This window comes from Tigriopus californicus, chromosome 5 (genome assembly GCF_007210705.1).
Source record: "Tigriopus californicus strain San Diego chromosome 5, Tcal_SD_v2.1, whole genome shotgun sequence".
In the NCBI taxonomy this organism is placed as follows: Eukaryota; Metazoa; Arthropoda; class Copepoda; order Harpacticoida; family Harpacticidae; genus Tigriopus; species Tigriopus californicus.
Genome location: NC_081444.1, coordinates 10,949,296 through 10,971,677, shown reverse-complemented (window position 1 = coordinate 10,971,677; position 22,382 = coordinate 10,949,296). Strand labels below are relative to the sequence as shown.

At 41.9% G+C, this 22,382-nt stretch overlaps 4 protein-coding genes across 5 annotated transcripts in view; all 4 read left to right on the top strand.

Annotated features, from left to right (window-relative positions):
• LOC131881343 (uncharacterized) overlaps positions 1 to 3,741 on the top strand; it is a 7,900-nt gene extending 4,159 nt beyond the window's left edge. Inside the window, exons 4-7 of the mRNA XM_059228182.1 lie at positions 583 to 774; positions 2,001 to 2,356; positions 2,420 to 2,905; positions 3,408 to 3,741. Of these exons, the coding sequence (XP_059084165.1) occupies positions 583 to 774; positions 2,001 to 2,356; positions 2,420 to 2,905; positions 3,408 to 3,670 (1,297 nt within the window). The 3' untranslated portion in view covers positions 3,671 to 3,741. The remainder of the gene's footprint in view (positions 1 to 582; positions 775 to 2,000; positions 2,357 to 2,419; positions 2,906 to 3,407) is intronic.
• Positions 1 to 9,370, top strand: part of LOC131881342 (maltase 2-like) — a gene marked incomplete at its 5' end in the record, with an annotated part of 20,941 nt that extends 11,571 nt beyond the window's left edge. The window contains 10 exon segments of the mRNA XM_059228181.1: positions 3,891 to 4,070; positions 4,273 to 4,448; positions 5,004 to 5,132; positions 5,915 to 6,105; positions 6,627 to 6,746; positions 7,036 to 7,181; positions 7,989 to 8,209; positions 8,285 to 8,499; positions 8,766 to 8,930; positions 9,001 to 9,370. Of these exon segments, the coding sequence (XP_059084164.1) occupies positions 3,891 to 4,070; positions 4,273 to 4,448; positions 5,004 to 5,132; positions 5,915 to 6,105; positions 6,627 to 6,746; positions 7,036 to 7,181; positions 7,989 to 8,209; positions 8,285 to 8,499; positions 8,766 to 8,930; positions 9,001 to 9,094 (1,637 nt within the window). The 3' untranslated portion in view covers positions 9,095 to 9,370.
• Positions 9,371 to 10,280: 910 nt separating this feature from the next.
• On the top strand, positions 10,281 to 13,431 carry LOC131881341 (uncharacterized). Its single transcript, XM_059228180.1, has one exon. It carries the CDS (start codon positions 10,756 to 10,758, stop codon positions 13,267 to 13,269), a length of 2,514 nt encoding a protein of 837 aa, XP_059084163.1. The 5' UTR covers positions 10,281 to 10,755; the 3' UTR covers positions 13,270 to 13,431.
• A 1,591-nt stretch (positions 13,432 to 15,022) lies between these two features.
• LOC131881348 (uncharacterized) lies at positions 15,023 to 17,698 on the top strand. Of its 2 annotated transcripts, none has more exons than XM_059228191.1 (2): positions 15,023 to 16,703; positions 16,963 to 17,698. In XM_059228191.1, exons 1-2 carry the CDS (start codon positions 16,532 to 16,534, stop codon positions 17,391 to 17,393), a joined length of 603 nt encoding a protein of 200 aa, XP_059084174.1. In that variant the 5' UTR covers positions 15,023 to 16,531; the 3' UTR covers positions 17,394 to 17,698. The 2 variants fall into 2 exon arrangements, with proteins under 2 accessions (XP_059084174.1, XP_059084173.1); XM_059228190.1 differs by having other exon boundaries at positions 15,030 to 16,703; positions 16,954 to 17,698.
• The last annotated feature ends 4,684 nt before the right edge of the window (positions 17,699 to 22,382 follow it).

Below are 22,382 nucleotides of genomic sequence, written 5' to 3'. Positions count from 1 at the left end.
CTGTACTTTGATCTAATTCACTTGCCCATGATCTGAATCTGAGCCTGACCTGGCGAGAGCGACATCTAGTGTTCAGTAAAAACCTTCCCTGGCAAAGAAACTGATGTAGATACGTAGTAGGAAAAGTAGTTAATGGGTGCAACTGGATTCTTGGAATTACACATCAAAACCAGTCAGGTCAGGCTAGAAACAGGGTCTCAACGTTTCCGTATTTCATTAATGGAGTTCTGCAATTAGAACCTAATCTGACACAAAAATTTAGGTCTTTTTTCGATACATTCGGTCACTTCTCGGTCCTTATCTGTCGGCCGATCCTCTTCATTCTCTTCCGTTGTTGCTTTATTTTAGCCAATAGGTCGCTAGTGATTCTAAATCAATTGTTAAGATAGCATTGTAGAACTGAAACTTTCCTTTCTTGCTCTTTAGACTTATACAAATAGCACTTCAACATGATCTTGTAGTTCATCCCACTCCAACGAGTTATTTTCGATCACACGGAGTGACAAGATAGAGCAAGTTAGCGATAAACCACTATCCACAAATGAAAGGAAGCATGGCATAATTTGTACAATTCTCTTACAGGTGTTACGTGGTCGGATTTATCTTCATTCCCGTGATTTTCTATCTTCCCAAGTTCTTTGAGGTGCAAACCGTCTCCAAAGTACAAGTTCAAAATTACACCATCGATTGCACGGCAATGAGAGACGCAATCACCCCTAACCCCAATGTACCCGTTGAATCCCCTCCTTCAACGAACGTTTCCAACTTATCGGGGTGAGTTCCTTGACGTCACAGAACCATTCTAATGTGGTCGAGAAAACCGAGTATGTTCAACAAGTCTAAGCTTGAGTCTGTGAGGAAAAGTGCCAGATAATGAACAACCTCCTTGCTTTCTCAGCAAGAAAAGTTGGGTCCAGCAACTTGTTTTGCGTTTCATCTTTTCCGATCTCTTTCCCGAGGACGACTCGTACGCCTCTAGCTATCCTATTGGACGAGCTCGTGAATGGATGGCTTTTATGACTTGATAATTGAGTCCTATTTCTGTAAGACCTTGCCAGATTACGACCTTGAACCCCTCTTTGAGAACTCGACTGAGAACTAGGATCAAACACTTGTGAGAGATTCGCCGCAAACTCGCTGGACTCGACGACTTTAGCCAGTCTTTGAGGTTACTTCAAACTTTTTAGGTAGCGTTCACCGCGTGAAAAACCTTTCGCTTGTCGGCCGCGCGCTCCTACAAGTTTTGTTCTTCACTACTTGTAAATGGCCGCCCACTTATAACCTTTTAAATATAGGGACTTGGAATTGGATAACCTCAAGACTCAAGGTTCTAACAAGCCAAAGTTGTAAAAGATCGTTAAATGACGTTTTTTTTCGGAATTACCAAAACCAGTCTCTTTTATCTGGAAAGCCATCATTTGGATACACCGGCGACCTTTTTGAAATAGGCCTTGTGCTGAGGTTTTGAATACGGTTCTATCTCTTTGCTAGGCATTCAAGCGATGAAATTTGTCTTTGTTGATCTTTTAGAAGACGGAGGGCCATTTTTTCTCAAGGTAATGGGCAAAATGTGCCATACTATCCAGTTTTTTTGTTTCATGAAGTGGAACCTTTCAGTAATGTGTCTTCAATGGAGTTCACATCGTAGAAGACGAAGAAGAGACAGACACGAGTTGCGTAGAACATAGCTTGATACTTTCAGCTTTTACTTGAACCAAATACATACCAAATGTACGAAAAGAGGAAGAGAACTTAGTATGGCTAAGAGTTCATGGCCAATGTTACGTACTGTACATGATGATAAAAAGGACCACAGCTTATATAGGACAATATTACAATGAATCCACAATTGTTCGAGGAAAATGAGAAATAATGGTAGAGTAAGGAAGTCAATCTTGAGTTCCAATTGGGGAAATAGTAAAGGGAGACCCTTCGAGAACAAATCCGGGTTAGGTATGGTATCAATGGCCTGACGATAAATGAATGCCTTTCTTCCTCAGGGTGGTTCTGGAAGACCTTTCACAAGAGCCAATCACTTCGAGTCAGCTCAATATGAGTTATGGGTTACCAGAGACCTCAGCCCAAATCCAATCACCATCACCTGACTCCCACCCCCCCACGATTCCTTCCTCTTCCTCAATGTCGTATCCGATGTTCTGCCATCGATTCACCTTCACCAAACAGGACACCTACATACGAGTTATAAGTCGGAAACGGAAATCTCTCGAGATCAAGCCAAGCGAGCTCAGACAGAACGCTCTCTATCACCACATCTATTGCATTGGTCTCAATACTGTCTTCGCTTCACTCATACCACTGCTTTCTCTCATATACTTGAACATTTGCACCGTAATTGGTAAGACCTATCTATTGAACATGCCGTCATTGGAAAGGTTCAAGAGGTCATTGCATCTTTTAGCTTTGCGGAAAATGGGCCGAGACGTGGTGGATTTGGCCTTTGAAGGCCAGAGGACGCCGGTGCGAACCTTTCCTGAACAAAGCTCGACTCGGCAAGCCAATAGTGAAGGCTGCGTTCCCGTGTCTCGGCAGCCATCGAGCCAACAAACACCGAAGGGACTGGGTCCCTTAAGAAGGATGATGAGATCCCAAGGTTTCCAGAAATCCAGGAGCTTAGAAGCGCTCCAGGGTCATCGCAGGCCTTTTCTGAGCCAACCTGACGAGGCAGATTTCAACTTTGCTAGCAACTCGAGCACTGACAATTACATTTTGGTAATAAACAGCAACAACTCACAAACCTCACAACAGGCATCAGGTATCCAACCGTCACAGAGACCTCTCCGCAGAGCCTTCAAAAGAACAGCTAGTTACCTAACGAGAAGTGGAACAACAGTCACCAAAAGTGTTCCCCACCAGAGATCGTTCATAGCCTCATTGGAGGCCAAAGGTAAGCTAGTATAATTGTTCTAGGAAATGATACCCGGGCTGAAGAGAAGACACATGGTTTGTCTACGCATTGAATTGTACGCAAAACATACAAGCAAATGTTTGGATTCCTCAGTCAGCTAAAGTGAGAACATCAATCTTGGCTAGCATTCGAAAATTTGCATTCGAAACTCAGTTTTCCTCAGAGTTCCGTATAACGTCATCATTAGACGATGGGTTTATTTTGCCTCTTCCCACTCAAGTTTCCTTGCCTAGTTCATGATGCTTCAATTTTTTGGCCTTGGGAGAGATTGGCAGCCAAGAAAGACTATCTAAAGATAGAGAGAACTAACATGTGTGTACTGGATATGTTTGTGAGTAGGTGTGTGTGCTGGTGCAAAGAGTTGGGTGGGCTCACCCGTCAAGTCTTGACATAATTCAATTTGTTCGCGAGACAAAGTAATCGGCTGTCGTGCCGAAAATCTCATCATCCTGATCAGCTTTGCTTTCGACTTTGTTTATAGCCGAGGACCTAGCCAGTCGGAAGGCCTCTTCATTGATGCGACGCCAAGAGAACCGATTGACGAGGATCTCGTTGTCGATCGTGTCCTTGTTCGTACTGTGCCATATCTGGCGACTCATACCCACAGCATATGAGGCCTTCTTCTCCGTCAATGGAACCGTCCTCAATCAATGGCCGGTGTGGCTACTCCACATCCATCATTTATCCCATACCTTGATCGTGTTGAATTCTTCCGTGAATTTTTTGTTGTATGTTGTCTGGTGAAGCAGGTTGGTAGTGTCATTTTACGTTATCCGTGGCGCTGAGTTTTTGAAATATAGATTACGTATATCTCCTCTGTGTAGCAGTTATTTCTTGAAATATTTGTGCTGGATTTATTTTTTCAACCAAAGGAGGAGGTGTTAAGCGACTCGTTTTGAGGTTTTTTGTTCCTTTATCAAACATTTAGTTCTCATTTGCATATTTAAAAAAAACTTTTTTAAAGGTATTGGCGACAAATTGGACTACATTGTGGACTTAGGGGTGGACAGTGTGTTTCTGTCGGCCTTCTATGAATTCGGGGGTGTTGACATGGGATATGATGTGGTGAACCATATGGCAGTGGATCCGATATTTGGAACGAATAAGGATTTGGATGCACTCCTCCACAGTCTTGACGAAAAAGGTAGACAGACAGTGAAATAATGGTCTTCATCACTTGCATCATATCCTGTTGCGTCTCTATGGGAAAAAGGGAGGCAGTATAATATTAACTCTTGTACTTTGTACGAAGTGCAATTCCATGTCAGAAAAAAGCTTTTGGCTTCAGTAAGATTCTTTAGGGTCTTTTACGGTGAAAACTTGAGGCAAATCTTGCGTTTTTATAGGTCTTAAACTGATTGTGGACTTTGTGCCCAACCACACTTCGAAGAAGCATGAATGGTTCGAAAAGAGCATTTCTTGGAATAATGAGGGACAAGGGAAGTACAAAGATTATTACATCTGGCGGAATGCCTCCAATTGGGAGAGTCCTGGAGAAGATCCCAAACCACCTAATGCATGGGTGAGTAGTCTAGTATCAAGGAATGAATTATTCTTTCAGTTTTCGCTTTTTTTTACTGTTTTATGATTTGGAACTGAAGATTTCAACAAATCTGTTTCACAAAAGCTAGAGAATCTGGAACCTTTCCTCGTAGAAGGGAGAACTCAAGTGATTATCAGGTGCTCTTGGAAGCAAATCTCTCTTTTCGATAGGTGGCCAATCTCAATGTTCTCCAAGTACCAACTGCTCAACTACCCACACCAATTACGAATAACCTTACCGTTCTTTCAACGAAAAAAGTCGTCAGTGGTCTATTTCAGTTGCTTCGACAATACATAGGGTGAGGAAGCCAAAAAGTATGAGCTTTCGCGTAACGTCTGTAGCGTTGGAACATTGGCTTTGGGGAATAATTTGTCAGGTCCACAGGAATCAATGATTGGTCTTCAGGCCTGAATCACGTTGATTCATTCCACCACAATTGCTACCTGCATAACAAGCTTATCTATCACGAGAAATGAATCTCGACCTACCAGATTAAGCTCACATGCAGTAGGTATCACTTTTTTATCGCCGCAGATGACCAGCGTTCCCAACCTCCCTGCTTGGTCCTGGGATGCTACTCGCAAGCAATATTACCTTCATACTCTACTCCCCGACATGCCAGACCTGAATCTGGATAATGAAGACGTCAGAACCGAGATTAAGGTGAATTGATTTCTTCTGTAAATCACTGGACACGGTGGTACCCATAACACTGATGAAGTTTTTGTGCAAATGCCAAGACTTTTTGAATTTGACAAAATTCTAATATCCTTGGATAAAAACATCGCTAGTACGTAGAAATCAATTACTGCAAAAAGTGACAAATTTAAAAATTAAACTGAGACATGCATCGTTCAAATATTTTAGGGACATGATGGGATAGTGTAGCTTTTGGCACTTAAGTAAAATGAAAGGCAATTTTCCATCTTTTGTAAGTTTTAAGTGACATTTTTGGCTACTTTTAAAGAAACTGGGAAAATATTGTTTCTTTTCGTGTCATCAAAAAAGACAATGATATGCCTTGGAAATAACTTGAAACATAATTAGGCCGTTTTTCGATCTTTTAAGGTGTAAAACGCAACTTTCAAGTTGTAATTACTAAGCATCCGCAAAAATTTGTGTTTATGAATCTTGTACGTCAATACATAACCAAGAATACGTTTAATTCTGATTGACTACACTTTTTTGACAATGATACATTTTAATGTACTTTTAGTGAAAAACCAAACCAAAAAAAGTGATTTAACACACTTATCGTAGCTACTTTTAAGAATGTGTATTTCGCAGAAGTTGTTCCTTTTGTCTCTTTGACAAAGAAAGACATATTTAGATGTCTTGGCATTTGAGCAAACACTTAACAAGAAAATATAACCACCGTGTGTACGTAGCTACACATCTGTCCCTTGACGCCATGAAAAGTCAATTTGAATTTCCTGCATTTACAGGAGATATTCAAGTTCTGGCTGAGCAAATCCCCCATTTTCGGGGTCCGCATTGGTGCATTTAATTTGCTTTTTGAGGATGACTCCGACCAAACCACTGAAGTTATCAAATCCGACGTGGAAGCCACTTTGGAGTTTCTAGACGAATTGAGGGACATTGCCGAAGTCTTGGCCGATGCGGATGGTACAAAAAGGTAATTGGATTCCAACTCTCTCTCCCTAGCACTTGAAAACCAATTATCGTTATTGGCAAGCGGAAAGGCCAATTTCGAAATGGACACTATCCTGGAACAGAGATGGGAGCGAGAGACAGAGAGGCATATTTTAAAACTACTTTACCCGACCATTGTGTGTTGGATACAATTATTTTTTCATATTGGCTATCCTAGTGCAATCGTGGTTGTGGGAGCTTTCTTCGATATTAGTTTCACAAGTGATATCCAAAATTGAAGATCATTTATTGGCACGCAAAAGCGATTAACGTTCCAATTGAACTTTGTACAATGTTATGTGTGGTTTTTTTAAATGATTAAAACGCACAGTAAGAAACTAAAGGCTTTAATCGTATGACATCAGATCAATCACAATTTTAGTGGGTTCAGTTACTGAACGACTGTCGTTTGAACAACAGTTTTTCAACAAGAATTGTACCCGAATAGATCCAAAATATCACGCTTAGCTCTCAAACAATGATCTCCTTCCCCTTTTTATCCAGATTGTTCCTCGTGGAAATGTTGCAAACGGAAAATCTGATGAAATGGCAAGAGACTTATCGGAATGCCACTCTTGAGCGGGGAAATGTGATTCCATTCAATCTGGGTATTCTCCCATGGAAGTAAGAATATTTGAGTTGCAAAAGATTCGTCATTTTTCTTGAAAATCGAACTTTTCCCCAAGGTAAATATTGAACTGAAGCTTACAGGGGGAATCATTTTGGGTTGAATAAAATACTTCACCCGTTTTCTCCCGTAAACAACCGAATATTTTAGTTCTCAAAAAGAACCTTCAATGCTAATGTCATATCGTAAGGATTCGCCCAGTTCCATCGTGGGATCGATACATTATTCTGTCCAGAACTGGGGAGATGACATAATAGAATAATATATAATTGCCCCACTCCTCAGAAATCCCAATTTATCAGGCGATGATGTTCACCAATCAGTCCAAGATTACATAGCTGCCATTCCTCAGGAAGAGGTGGAGAAACGGGCCAATGCCTTGTTATCCTGGGAAATGGACAATCATGACAAATTTGCCGTTGCTGACGAAGGTGAGAGTCATTTTTTTTACACGACGCCTTATTATAAAAGAGCGAATTTTGCTCGTTCCAATCCGGACGATTTTATCAAAATTCAATTAGCTAAAAATATTCTGATCAAAAGATTTAGGCAGAACATATGTAGCCGATCTGTCCATAGATTTCTAGACCCTTGATGTCGGACGACCGACCACTGTGCAGGGAAAACATTTCACTGGATGGTCTCCTGGGAATCGATCACAAACCGGTTTATTTTACTGTTTAGCCAACCGAGTGGTCGGTCGTCCGACATCCAGTGTCTAGAAATCTGTCTCAAGACAATACGAAGAAGGCAAGAATCTTTTCCCCAACTGTCGTGGGTTCAAACCCCGGAGTCGGAATCAAACTTTCAAGAGAGGCTGGAAAGTTTGGAACTGTACGGTACTCAGAGAAGGTTCGAAAGGTATCCGATACCGTACGTCTTTCATGAGCTTTGTCCCAACCCAGGATTTAGTGACCTGACCTCGAGAATCCAGACTAGTTCGAACAATGAAGTACACTTCTCTTCTTTCTCGGGCTCCTTCATTGTTTAATTTGCTTCCCTCTAATATTCGTAGGGAATAAGTAGGCCTTGTTGATTCGGTAGCTTCTTTCAAGTCAGACTTGGACAATTTTTTGACTAAAACTCCATCAACCCTACGTTCAAGGCTAGCCAGATCCGACAACTTTAATTCGTTGAAAGATGATTATCAGAATTGAAACTTAAATAGAAAACCCATTCCCACTAGGGGCAAGGTAGTCCGAAAAAAAAAATCCTGAAAGTTCTTGCTCCACTCCTAGACTCGAGTCGTATGCCTGATTACCTAAATGAAGTGGGCATGATGATAACCATGTTGCTCCCGGGGACGATGATGATCTATTATGGAGATGAAATTGGCATGTCCGATAGCGATGCCATCACATGTGAACAAACACAGGATCCCTATGCCATCCCACCTTACGGTTCGGAGTGCATTGATTTCCCCCAGCGTTCCAGGGATCCTGGACGAGCTCCCATGCAGGTACAAACGTTTGTTCAGTGGACACGGAGCTTGGATGGAACTTACTAAATAACCTCTTTCATACGTGCAATAAAGTGGAAAAATGACACATACGGTGGGTTTAGCGATTCTGAACCTTGGCTGCCGCTTTCTTCAAAGTATCTCGATGTGAATGTCGAAATCGAAATGGGAAAAGAAAATTCCAAGCTCCATTTCTTCAAGAATCTTTTGAAGATTAGACAAGAGGATCCGATTTATCATGGAGAAGTGTTTTATCCCTACCACGATAAGAACATATTTTCATTTCTCAGGCAAGCATCAATTACAATTTATTTATCCAATAGGATTTGTTTCCTCTGACAAATTGGTCCAGTAGAACATGTACATATACGTTTACCGAAAGTAGCAAAAAGTAGGTGGTAAAGTCCAGCAACGTGTGATAAGATCTATCGAGTTCTTCTACTTGTCAGTTTCACATTTTGACAATGTGGTCATGTCTTGGAAAATGCAAAAATTGTATTGGAACTCTCCCAAAAAGTTTTGCAATCAATAACGCTGGCGTTTTCCACTTTTCCAGAATGGAAGAAGACACCAAAATTGGCTTGTTGGTGGTTGTTAACATCCACGAATTCGATGATATCGAAGTGGACATCCATTCAGTGATGCCAGGAGTGCCCAATGAAGGAACAGTCAGATTAGTCACCTCGTCAGATGTTGTCGAGGAAGCAAATTACGAGATGGGGTGAGCTCTATCTAGCGCGGGGAAATGTAAAAGATTTCAAATACAATTTTTGGGTGTTCCTTCATTTCAGATCATCCATTGAGTTGAACGAAATTCTACTCAGCGCTTATCAAGGATTGGTTATTGAAGTAGATTTTAATCCAAGTGAAGAGGAAGAACATTAACTTATATCAAATGGCAAGTGGTTGATCATATAATAGATCATCTACCTTCCTATGCCTCTTTTGACTCTTCCTGCTGAGAAGGCTGGCTTTCTTGAACTTGCTTTATTGTTGACTTTGTAGTTTTGAAAAAAACATTCACTAAATCATTCAAATTGGAAAAGTCTCAAAGTCATTGTGTTGGAATCAAGTTTTTGTAAATAATAAAGAAACCAAACCAATGACAATGAAAGGAACTCTAGCATAAAAATGGCTTTGGTTTGATGATATTCATTTCCACTTTATATTCATCATTGCATTGTGACTTGTGAGCAATGACGGCGTTGCCTTGAATCAATTTGCTGTCTCGCATTCCTGGTCAAAAACGAGCGGAAACGCATTTGTTTGGCTGACATTCTTGTAGTAGTTTGTTTTATTGTGCGCCATTTTGACCTTGTGCGAAATTTTCCATCGAACATTGCTCTCCTTCATTGGTTAAAATGTGTAAGAAATTAGTTTTCTTCCGTCTTTTTTGCCCCTAGTTCATAATGCTAGGACCGATCAAGTAAATCGTTGTCCCTAGAAGCAAATGTGCGTATTGCATACTCGTAATCCGATTTCTCACGACAAATTGTGGCGTGAAAGGAAACCGCAATGGAGGTTCCTTTAATCCCAAATGTAGAACGTCAACCAATCTAGTCAAGGTGAGGTCCAATTTAGTCGTGGAAGGTCAAGACGACCAACCAGCAGGGCCCGAGTAATAACGAGGATGATTCTGACAAAAACGGCAGGCAGGAACAGCAACAACTACAGTAACAACAACAACAACAACAACAACAGGAGTAGTAATTGTGATCATTTCTTCTTCCGTTTTGACATGCAAATCCACTTCGATCGGCTTTAATTTCCTGTTTTATGTACATCTCTCTCATTTCAATTTCTGACGACCGCAAGCAATTGACCAACCATGAAATACCACAGAGACACACACAAAAATACGTTTCATAACTCATCTTCGAAAATATTCGGAAAAATGTAATGTGGACAATGAGAGCACGCTCCTCATTGAAAATAGCATTGATTAGCAACTTTTTCATAGGCAAGAGATCGTTGTAAGCTCTTCCAATTTGGCTCGTTGAATAACTGGGATCAGCCATACGATCCTGATAAGAGTGTGTGATAGGGATTCAATATAACTAACATTAAGGGACTCTAGAACCGTGCCAATGTCTGATAATTGCATGATCACTGATCAGACACGCATTGTAGTCCGGTGCCGATGTATGTAGGGGCTAGGTTTTGTTTGAAACCACGTGTCGTAACTGGCAAGACTGAGTGAGGATGATGACCAATGTGGAACGAGCGGGCAATGCTGAATTGAAACGGAAAAAGCGACACTTCGCACTACACTCCTGCCTTTGATTCGTCAACAACGGAAACAATCGCTAAAGATGGTTGGGATTATGGAGGGGAGGTTACTTCCAGTGCATTTGTGTCGGAAGCAAAGGACCTTGGATGATATACGCAAAGCGACGCATTCTTGGCTTGACAAACTGACTGTCTCTCATTAATATGAACAATTGTGGAGCGGGCCGTTTTTTGATTCAGTCACAAATACTCTTGAAAGTCTATTAGTGAGTGAGTCACGACCGAAATAGGATCAGTCTGATCTAGCCAATTCAACCATGAGGTCGCTCCTGGTTATTTCGATTGCAGTGTTAGTCTTTGGGACTTGGACATTGGCTGAGTCCGAATCCAAATCTCAAGATGAGAAACTGGCTTATCCAGACTTTCCCGAGGTGAATGAGTTGGACGCCTTGGAGCTCAGTGCTGCCATCCCATTGGCCACCCCGGTGGTGCCTGTGGGACCCGCCACCCCCATCCCACATCATGAGCATTCCTCACCGACAGTGTCAGGTGAGACCAAAATAGTACATGTCTCGCCCGTTCAGACGCATGACAAGTCCCGTCCCAAATTCGAGTACAACTATGGCGTCAGTGACCCGGTCACGGGTGACCAAAAGACGCACACAGAAAGCCGCGATGGTGATGTGGTTCGTGGTCAATACTCTTTTGTGGACTCGGATGGTAGTATAAGGACGGTGACCTACACAGCTGATAGTGAGCATGGTTTTCAAGCTGTCGTGGAAACCATTCCTGCGCATGCGAATATCGTTCCCTTGGCTGAATCTCCCCCTCCATTTCCTCACACTGTTCCCCATGTTGCAGACGTACATCCAGTTACCCCAGTTCCTGCTGAACTCCATTCCACTCCTTTAGCCCACCATGCCATCCATGAGGTGGAGCATCCAACCATAGAAGGATCAGAAACCACGCCATTGGCTGTGGTTGGACCAGTGCCTTTAAATTTGGAACACGGGTTTCCAATTGTTGGACCAACGTCATCCCCACATCAAATTGTGACCGTTACCCCTTTGCCGGCTCATATCCCAGAAATCTTGGCGAACATTCCCAATCTAGATCCACATGCCTTGACCGAGGCTGATATTCTTTTGGCCAACCCCGAGACCCACACTCACCCTTTGGGAGCTCATCCATTGCTTGCCATTCATCCGGGTTTCGACCAACCCCATTCGCACCCTCCGTATTCCGACCATCCAGTCTTGGATATCCACGGACAATTACTTCACCCAGACGAGCAGTCTCATCACCATACGACTCCTAGTACTGTCCATGTTGAACATCATGGGGAGCCTCACACCACACCAAATCCCCACCATGAAGCTCACCACCCTACTCATCCAGTTCAACATCATGGCCCTGGCCATACCACGCCCATTCCCCACCACGAGCCCCATCATGGAATAGCTCACCCAACACATCAAGGGCATCATGATGACCATCATGTTAGTACTACTCCATCACCCCATCATCCTCATCCCGAACCTGATTATGCAGAGCCTCATCCTCACCATTCTCTGGATCCCGACTATGGCCCATCTCTTCAAATTCATGATCATTACGAGCATCCCGAGGAAAAACATCACCATGATCATTTTCACCCTTCACCTCCTCATCCCGTTCATGATCATCCACATCATGCTGATCCACACCATCCACATCATGCTGATCCACACCATCCACATCATCCTGCTCCACATCATCCTGATCCGTATCATTCTGATCTGCATCATCCGGATCCACATCATACTGATCCACATCATACTGATCTACATCATGCTGATTCACACCATCCACATCATCCTGATCCACATCATCCACATCATCCTGATCCACATCATCCTGATCCACATCATCCTGATCCATATCATCCTGATCCATATCATCCTGATCCACATCATGCTGATCCACACCATCCACATCATCCACGTCATCCTGATCCACATCAACCAATTCACGATCATCAACACATTCATCCCCATGAAGATCCGCATTTGCATCATAATCTGCACAACCCTTACGATCCGCATTCCCCAACTCATCGTCCCCATGAAGCCCATCACGCTGATCCCCATCATAGAGTCCCCCATGACCATCACGCTCACCCGCATGATCCTCACCACCTTCCCAATATCCACCATGAGCCTTTAGTTCCAACGCCTCATCCAACTCCTACCCCTCACGCTCATGTTTTGTCCCATTCAACGGCTGGCCCGTTTCATCATGTCGAGGATCATGTGACTTTGGTACCTTCACACCATGTACACACCATGCCTAATCGACCTAAAGCTCATGGTCTTCTTCCAAAATCTCACCTAAAGTACCCACATCATCCTCTTTATGAATCATTGCATCATCCTCATGGTCAGCCAACACCAGCGCCTCATGGGCACCACCCTCAACCAAGCCCCTATCCCGGTTATAAACCGACTCCTTACCATCCTTCACCTTCGCCGACGCCTTATCCTCATCACCCGTCTCCTTACCAACCGCTGCATCATCCCTCACCCACCCCCTACGCTCATCACTCGCCGTCAGCGGTTCCCCATGGTCCCAGCCTTGGTGTCCCGCCCCCACTACCTCACCATCCCCCATCGGCCATCATTCCCGCTCACAAGCATAAGCCCCATCATCTTAGTCATATCGCTCTGGCTCCTCCTCGACACTTTGAGGAGCCCTATGCGGATGTCAGAAGCCTGAGGCCCTTGCCTCAAAGCCCATACAACCCACATTATGCACCCTATGCTACTCCAACACCTCATCCGTATCGAGGATAATTTTGTTCCTGCTGAGTTTATTCAAAAACTTGTTGGCATGTTACTCGCACCGTCCCAAGTACACAAGCACCTTTTTGTTGTTGGTCAAGTTTCCGTTCAGTGAGCACCTATTTATCACCCCCCAAAACCATCGATTTACAAAATAAATTGTCCATATGTCAAGTCCCCGTCTCCATTTGTACACATCCTCTTCAGTTTGTGAAAAGGTGAGCGGTAACTGCCAAATTCGAACCCTCACAACGTCCCATCTCTCAGCTCGGATGTTACCTTGACGCTTGGATGAAGTAGTTTGTAATTCAGTTATTCAAGTCATTGGAGTCATTGATCATAAATTTTGTGAGTCTGGCAGGAATCGGACGCATCGACCACATTTTTTGGATAATTGCCAAGTATCTTCATTTATTGTCATTTGACCACCAAATGCTAGCTAGGCAAACCTACCAACACGAGGACGAACGTCAGTGGTCGACGTGTTGTTCAGAAGTGTTGTTCTTGCTGTGCTCTGCGCTTTGCCGTGAGAAATGACTGTCTTTCCCGGCTAGAATCGGTCCAAACCCTAATCATTATTCATTGCTAAGCGATCAGACTATTGTGCGGAATCTGGCAAATTCCCAAGGCGCAAATTGCGATTGACTTGCTTAAAAAGAGGCAATTGCGGGTAATCGCCCGCAAGTCTTTACCCGAGTCAAGCTATGCCTTCAAGAGCCATTTAAACTAATGCTGGGAGTTTGCAATCTCTCTTCGAACTCCATATTTTGAATTCAAACTTGCGATATGTGGAGAACTGCGGCGTTGGCTGACTACAACTTGGTTGACTACAATATGACTTGAACTAAACATTGATACTTCCTGGAACGTCCGTTACGGTTTCTACTGAGACATGTACATTCGTGGCTCTGAATTCATAGAGAATGGCTCCACATTGGCTATTTGCCTCCTTCTGTGATTCCACTTGATGCAGCCGCACAGAACACATAACTTATACATGTACCTACTACATGTGCATGTGTTCCTAGGTTCATGCTCACACTCTACCTGTGATGCATCGATTTGACAAAGCGGAGGAAAAATCCTGTTTCGTTTTTCGGTTTGGATATGCCATCTTGTTCATCCACAGTCCAAAACAGGACGGAGGAACTTCTAGAAACATCTTCCGATTTGAAAGTGAGAGGTCCTCATTGACCTATGGCCTTTATCCCGACAGAGACCATTACAGCCCGAAGGAGGAGGAACATTGCTTGGAGGAACTCTTGGCCATGCCTCACGTGTTAAAGAACTAGTACGCCGAGCATTTCTCATCTACCGTACCACCAACTCACTCACTCAAGAGTCCATGGTCAAATTCAGACAGTCGAGCATCATTGGTTGGCAAGATGGCGGTGGGTTGGGGGGTAGAATGGTCTGACATTTCGTGGATGGACCCAAACGGCGAGTTCGAGAAACATGGTTTCGGTGGATGGAGGTACTAACTGCTCACAAGGACATTCTCCTCGTGCCATCTTTAGAAACTGTTTATTCCCTACAGTACATAGACACAAACTGTACATGCTCTACCTTGACTTGGGCATTTCATCCACTGGCAGTATTATAGGCGGAATTTCATTATCTAAGAAAAGGGGGTTGCTGGATCATCATCACTTGTCCATGAAAGAAACGCTGAACAGGAAAAAACAGTAATTGTCTACGTCAGATTGCAAGTCTCCAGACCCTTTTAAGCGTTTTAGTTCATATAAATAAATTTAGCTGAAGCACTAGCTAATCGCATCTTCAATCTGAAATGTTTCTACCAGTGAAAAACTCAATCACCATGGTCCAAGCATCGCAAGTATATGTGAATAAGGAGCCCAATCTTATTGACCAGAGTCAAAACTGGTTGGAGGGAAAAACGAACAGTATTTTTTGTCCTCGATCGCTCGTCATTGATAATAGATTTATTGCCTTCTTTGTGCCCGTTATCAAATGTCACCTCTAAACTTTTGGGGCTGTTTACAATGGGCAAGGTTTGTACTCAAATGTTTGTAGTAACAATAAAAAAACAAGTTGTTTGGGGGCCGGCTAGACATCAATATGGTGGGCAGAAAGGGTCACCAAAACTTATCCCATCTGTGGTATATTTTGTCGTTGTGGAACAGAGTGTCTTACAATTTATGACGCCATTTTAGAATTTGCAGTTCCCTCACAACAGTTGCATATCTTTATGTCTGGCGAATTCATAAAAAAGAATCAAACGATGGCATTCAAGTGACAAAACAAAAATTGTGCAAAACTCAAGGTAGGTTTTCAAAACATAAAAGAAGGAGATGTGAAGTGGAGCAATGGTTGACGTAGTTTCCTCCACGGAGAAAAAATGAGGGTCTGTTTCTTCTAGCGGATCTCTCTTACAGAAATTACTCAGTCAAAGATGTTAATTTTCAAACTTCAGTACCTTCAATTGTTTTGCCCTTACTTTCCAATTTTTTTAGACATTCTTAAATACAATTTCCAATTGGAATTAATCCTTTCCCGTGTTCCTGAAAGATGTGACTCGTCGGCGAAACCTAGCAAATTAGAGCAGATCAAAGAATGCATCAACCAAATCCTATCGAGAGCGTTGCCTATTCGAAATGGAGTGAGTGGTCGAGCATTTCAGGGTCCAAACTTAAGGCGCTCAAGTGTACAGTAGTGTGCCAGTAGATCGCGTTGTGGGCTGGATGGAATAGAATGGATGGATGGATGCATGGATGGATGGATGGATAGATGGATGAATCGAGAGTGAGCTGCCATACGACACAAGTACACTGACCAGAGAACAAGTCGAAGCGCCAAAATCTTGGGTGATGTCGGCGACCACAAAATCTTGAATGATCTCGGACCTGGTGCTATGGTGCTACTTCTCCACGGCCTCCTCCACGGCGGATGAGGAGAAGGAAAAAGAATATCGGATGGTCTTCAAATCATGTCAATCGTCAAGTGTTTCTCTGACGACTGAGAGAGAACAAGAAACGTTGTGGGATTACATTTCAAGCTCTAAGAATAGCCATTGTTCAGCCATCAGCCAGCCAGCCAGCCAGCCAGATTCTTTGATTGAATATGAGGGATCAAGATACAACGTGGTCATAATTGCTCTTCTCGTTCGATCTAAATAAGTCGATCCAACACGCACCTCCGCCAATGTGAACTAGTACCCTGGCTGTTCAACTGTAGTAATTGCAAATTGGTCGTGTTGCTTGCTTCTATTGTGCTTCTTCCTCAATTACAGACAAACTGGACTTGTGCGACTATCATGTGTTTCGTTGTGACAACATTATTCATGTGCCTCGTGCTAACAGCCACTCTGGACTCATCCGAAGGCCTTCGTTACAATTACGGCGATGGCTCGTATTACATCGGTTCTGTGGATGAATACGGCAAACCGGATGGCATCGGACAATACTACAACAGCTCCGGAGATCTAGGCATGAAAAGAGCTTAATCCCACAAGTTGAGCAATTTTGAAACACTTGGTAAAGAAAAGAAAAAAAACTTACAGACTACAGAACTTTTTGAAAGAGTCTCTTCCTCTTAGACCAAAATAAAAGTCCATTTTTTACCTGAAAACACAGTTTCTCATGCCAGTTGATTAAAGCTAAAACTGAACTGATGTTCATTGTGCAGGCATCTGTCTCATGTGTAGGATTAAGCTCTTTCACGCGGGATTTTTGACAGAATATCAAGGTGGATACAGAGACGGGGTTCCCAATGGTAATGGCACCTGGTTCGGTCCCAACGGAGAGCGTCTGGATGCGGATTTCGTCGACGGCCATGCTGTAGCTCAAGGCATCATGGAGTTCAAGAACGGGGATGTGATTCTTGGATTATTTCACAACCACCATCCGCATGGACAAGTCAAAATTGCCCGAAAAAATGGCGAAGAGATCACTGGGGACTTTCGCAATGGCATCCTTCATGGCGAGATCTCTTGGAAATCCGCCACGGGCAACACAATGTCAGGCACCTATCGAATGGGACGACCCCATGGGAATATTGTGGTGGTCAATGAAGAAGGCAATACCATCTATTCGGGCAAATTTATGAATGGCCAACCGTTGAGCCAAGAAGATCTGCCGGAAGAATTCCAGTTGGATCAGATTCCAATGCGAGTGTAGGGTATGAAGCCAGCTGAGGAGTACAAAGTCAATAACATTCAGGATAGACTGCAACACCGTGTTTAATCTTTTGTAAAGATGGATTTCGGATAAAGTATTTATACGAGGGAGAGTGCACTCGTCCCAACCATTATTGAACGAGGGTCAGCTGCCGTTGACAAGGAATAACGTGGCCTTATCTCGAGTAACACATGTCGCCATTGACTTGATTAGGGCGAGTGTGCTCTCCCTGATTTATACGTTTAACTTGACAACCCAATTTTCAACCAATGGGGAACATGAATTTCTAATAAATATTTTCAACTCAATAATCATTGTACTCCTGAATATTTCCCAAACGAAACCTGCTGTGACCCACATTCTCTCCCTCTTCCCAGTCAATCTGCTTGGGCACCTTTTTATGCATACACAGTCCAGATATGAAATGAACCTTGGCCACCAGGAAACCCTGACAGAAAATTCTTGAATGCCTATCCGGTCAAAACTAGAACATGAGCTTGTGGGTTGGATAGTGAGATGTGTGACACTTGTGATACTTGAATTGGGTCCTTGAACTCTTAAACCTGCGCACAAGATGAGATATCTTCTCAACTTCAGGTGGTAAAAAGCCACTTCCAAGCCAAGGCAAGGCGAAAGGTTTGATGCAAACCATCCATGTCAATGATAAAAACTAGCCATCCATGGCGAAAAAATTGCCATATACAGGTTAAAGGAATATTTGATAATTTCTTGGAGTGCACTCAGGTAATTACAAATAGGTTTGCCAGCATACCTTGAGCCATGTAAGTACACTTAGCTGTATGAATACGTTTGAATGGTTCCAGTATAAGCAAGCAAATTTTAAAAATGTGCACCGAAAACCTCCATATATCTGAAGGGTGCAAGTGCTCATTACGAGTAACATTCAACACAACAGATTGGGATGCATGGCTCCAAATTGGTCATTTCTCGACAAAAGAAGTTATATTACATTCCAAATGTTTAGTCTGCAAAAGCACTCCTCTAAGAGTTCCAAGAGAGAGTGAAATTAAGACACAATAAGTCCCTGTGGGTAAGAAATGGGTTGAGTATCAAAAGTATGCAGGAGGGTATAAGCCAAATGCAGTCTACCATCTATTAGCTCGAAAGATCACCTCATTTTATGCTTTGGTTGGAACTAGAATATTGTGACAAGTTTTACTGTCAGTTCCAAGTGATCTTTCCCAGTCCGAGCTTCTGAAAGGTAAAGCAAAACTGATCAAGATTTTTTCTACGATAAAGACAACTACGGGAGATCATTCTTGATATAAACTTATGGTCGTACGCTTACTTCCTCATCTTCTTTTCCTTATTGACTCGCTGATAATAGCAATGCTTTGCCAAATTAGTATCTCTTCTGACTTGTGATTCATTCAAAATGATTCATTCAGCTTGTACTCACTTTATCTTGGTTTGAGAGGTTGATATATTCTGCATATTTTTTTTTTGATGGGTGTTATGATAAGAGGGGAGAATCTTCCCCGGCTAGCGGAATTCATTTGCAATCAACACTGTCTTGTCCGTGTCAGATTGGCTCTCCGTCTGTGGGTGTGATTGGCGTCTGCAAGTTTCTTGCTTTTGATAGTATTACTCAATACTAATAAAGGGATTGGTTCGTTTGATCAAAGGTTGGGGAGGAGAATCAAATCTGGATCACTCTCACTCAAGTCAGTGCGATAAACACTGGACTTGGTTTTCTTCCTTATTGTTCAATTATTTTCAGCTTTTAGTATCTTTTGGATTCTCGCAGAAAAGACATTTATTAAGTATGTTTAAGAAAAGATTGCCAGAAACAGAAAAGAAAGAAAATGACAAACTGGATAGATAAATTCCAATTGAAATGGTGCATGTTGAATCAAAGGATACTGAATTTTCCTCTCAAAACTCAATACAAAGCGGTGTGCCATTTTTTTAAAAGGCCAATGCAGAAAGAAGATGAAAAAAGAAAAGTTGAAAATTTTTGAGAGATCAATCATTATGAATCATTTCTTGTCTACTGTCTTGATTTTTTTAATGCTTTGCTCATTCATTCCAAAAAGCTAAAAACTAAAAGATGTTTCCTTTGAAACAATGAAACAAAAAAAACCTACAATAGGCCGTGTTAACAGATTGTTAATCCACATTTGGAGCTATCACATTATAGGAAGCAGCATGCCTTATTTTCTCTACAAGCTGGAAGAATTCTTTGAAACTCGTGTTTTTCTTTGACTAAAGTTTCCAGCTGACAAAATATATTTTTGAGCTTAACAGGTGATGCAAAATGACCGTATAAAGAAGTGAATACCAAATATAAGACTGAATAAAATTTACGAGCGGGGTAAGATCATGTAAAGTTCCAAAACATTATTGGTGTTTGTGGTTGCCAGGAACATCCAAGTACACGCTGAAAGTGAATTGAGGCTTTGTTATCTTGTAGACAACGAAAATGTGATCCCTTTCATGATCCGGGATTTCCAAAGCCAATCGTTATGCAATCAGCATCGCAAGCGGTTAAAAAGATAACATTTGGGCCATGATTGTTGGAAATGATCAACAGTAGCCTCCATGAAAGGATGGATCAAACGGACTTTCAGAGTCCGATTTTGGTACTTTAGTTGCGTGATTTCAAAAACGTGGCATTACGTTGGATGGAAACTCTAATGCCATCTTTTCCGCTTGGTTTTAGGCACCTACTATGGTCAGTTGTGCCAAGCTGAAAACAAAGTAACAAATTGTAGTCATGAAGCCAATGAATGGGTTCTCTTTTTCCACCTCCCTGACATTTTCATGAAGCCCCCCCCCCTCAACTTTGCTACTTTTCAAAATAACCAGACCAAGCCTAGCCAGCCAGAGGCCAAGAGGAACAATGGCCCATAGTTTGTCGGTTTGTGGGGGAGTTTTGTAGACATTTTGTTCTAGCAGTGATGGTTAATGATTTTTGAAAGCTGCACCACAATTCCACATTTACAAAATAGAAAAAGTCCATTCAAATTAATTCACCAAGATAGTAGGCAGTGCTTGTCAAATTTGATGGATGGAGATTCAAACTTGGGTTACTTCACCTATCCTATTACTGGCCCAACATAGTTTCAATATCATTATACTCAATTCCTTCTCATATAACCAACCCAGACTAAAATAGGTTGCATGTCAGGCGGTGGTAAAAAAGCCCCATGATTTTCTTGGCATTTCTCACAGTGTCAAGGATGGCTTTGATTAGTACTCTGTATTTAGAAAAGTACGACAGTGAGGTCAGTTCACCATAGCGGTTGAAGTTTGAACCTTCATTTTTGCTCCAAAACAAAGAGTTTAAATGCGTCCCAGAGCCAAACTAAACACATCTATGTGCTTTAAGGGGTAGTTTTAAGACTGAAATTACTTTGGAGGCATCATTAATTGCAATCACAGCAATACCAGATTTTAATTATGTGTTTTTCAATCAAAAAATGTAGAAATTAGCCAATTAAATGGTATATGACTAGTTTAAAGTACGTTTAAGGGTACCTGAAGGGTAGCTAAAGCCGTGTATAACTCCTAGAACTACATATTTGTATCTTAATGAGTTTGGTTTGGATATGGGACGCATTTGAACGCATTGTTTTGGAACAGGATTGAAGGTTCAAAATTCAACTGCTATGGTACGCTGAGCTCAATGTCGTACTCTTCTAAATACAGAGCCATAGCATTTGATGAGTCCGTTCAACGCAACACTGCCCATCGAAAATCAAGCAGCTAAAGTACCAAAATCGGACTCTGAAAGTCCGTTTGAAAGGATGGAGGATGAAATGTTCGGAGGGTATGGCCAAAATAAGCGTTACAGACAGGTTTTGATATGAAACTAAAGCCGACAGAGGTATACATACAATGACAATCGGAGAGACCTCTGCCTCCATGGTTCTTGCCATTCTACCATAATAGATGGCAGCGCATTTCACTAAGGGCATCTTTATCTTTTCACCAACGACAAAAGAGCCATCTATGAAAAAAACAAAACATTTCAATTTTTCTTGGTAGTGGCCAAGGTTATTATAATAGTCGCACAATATTTGGAAATCTTGCAAACAGTTGAAACATACGAACTACTCGCAGCATTTAAAAAGAAAAAGGTAAATAATATTTGATCAGACTAATTACCCTCTAACGTACATGTGAACTGTGACACCTTAAAGTTTTATAATACCCCGTATTCTGATTAAACTAATGCGCCGGGATGTTCAAAATGCAATATGCCTTTAGTGACAACGAGAGTTAAAAACCAAGTCTGTTTCTTCACTTTCTTCACATGTCCAGGTCGCAATTGCTACTCAGGCCTGACAGATCCAATCCAAGAGCTCCAACTGTTTGTACTATCTATGTATTGTGTGTTTGGAGAGTAGAACCACAATAATTTGCAAACACCAAAGTAAAAAGATCAGTGAAAGGACATCAAAGTGCCAATTAAATTATTCCTTTGAAATTGTGCCAATCATAATAAACGCATATGAGTATGAAAAAATTCTTTTTGCCCTAACAACCAACGCCTCTTGACTGGAAATAGAAACCTTCGATAAGGACATTGGTCATAACTTAGAATTGAGAAAAAAAAACCCACTTTTTTGCGTTTGCTAAATGTTAACTTCATTGTCATCATCTAATATATTCATATTTGTAATATTATGATAAAAGGTTACAATAATGTAATTGTGGTTGACTTCAGGGTTGACAATCATGTTCTAAGGTTATGAATAAATGTTCTCACTATTCAGTTTTAAAGTTGAAGCTTGTTTAAGATCTAGATCAACATGTACAAATGGTAAATCTATATTGTTTAATAGTAACACAGTTTTCATTATTGTGCATGATTGTCACAGAAAAAACTGAAAGACAGCTAAATGTAATCCGTCCAGTAAGAGTAAATAATATGCTATCCTTCAGAAAGTTGTTCATTTTTGTAACAAATATCTGGAATAATTACTTTATTAGGCATTGAACTGCGGTATCAGATAGTCATTT

Excerpts from the sequence above, each read along its gene's own strand:
- LOC131881341 (XM_059228180.1), top strand. The coding sequence starts at position 10,756 with ATGAGGTCGCTCCTGGTTATTTCGATTGCAGTGTTAGTCTTTGGGACT.
- LOC131881348 (XM_059228190.1), top strand. The coding sequence starts at position 16,532 with ATGTGTTTCGTTGTGACAACATTATTCATGTGCCTCGTGCTAACAGCC. Across the intron at positions 16,704-16,953 it reads CAACAGCTCCGGAGATCTAG|AATATCAAGGTGGATACAGA; the intron begins GCATGAAAAGAG and ends GATTTTTGACAG.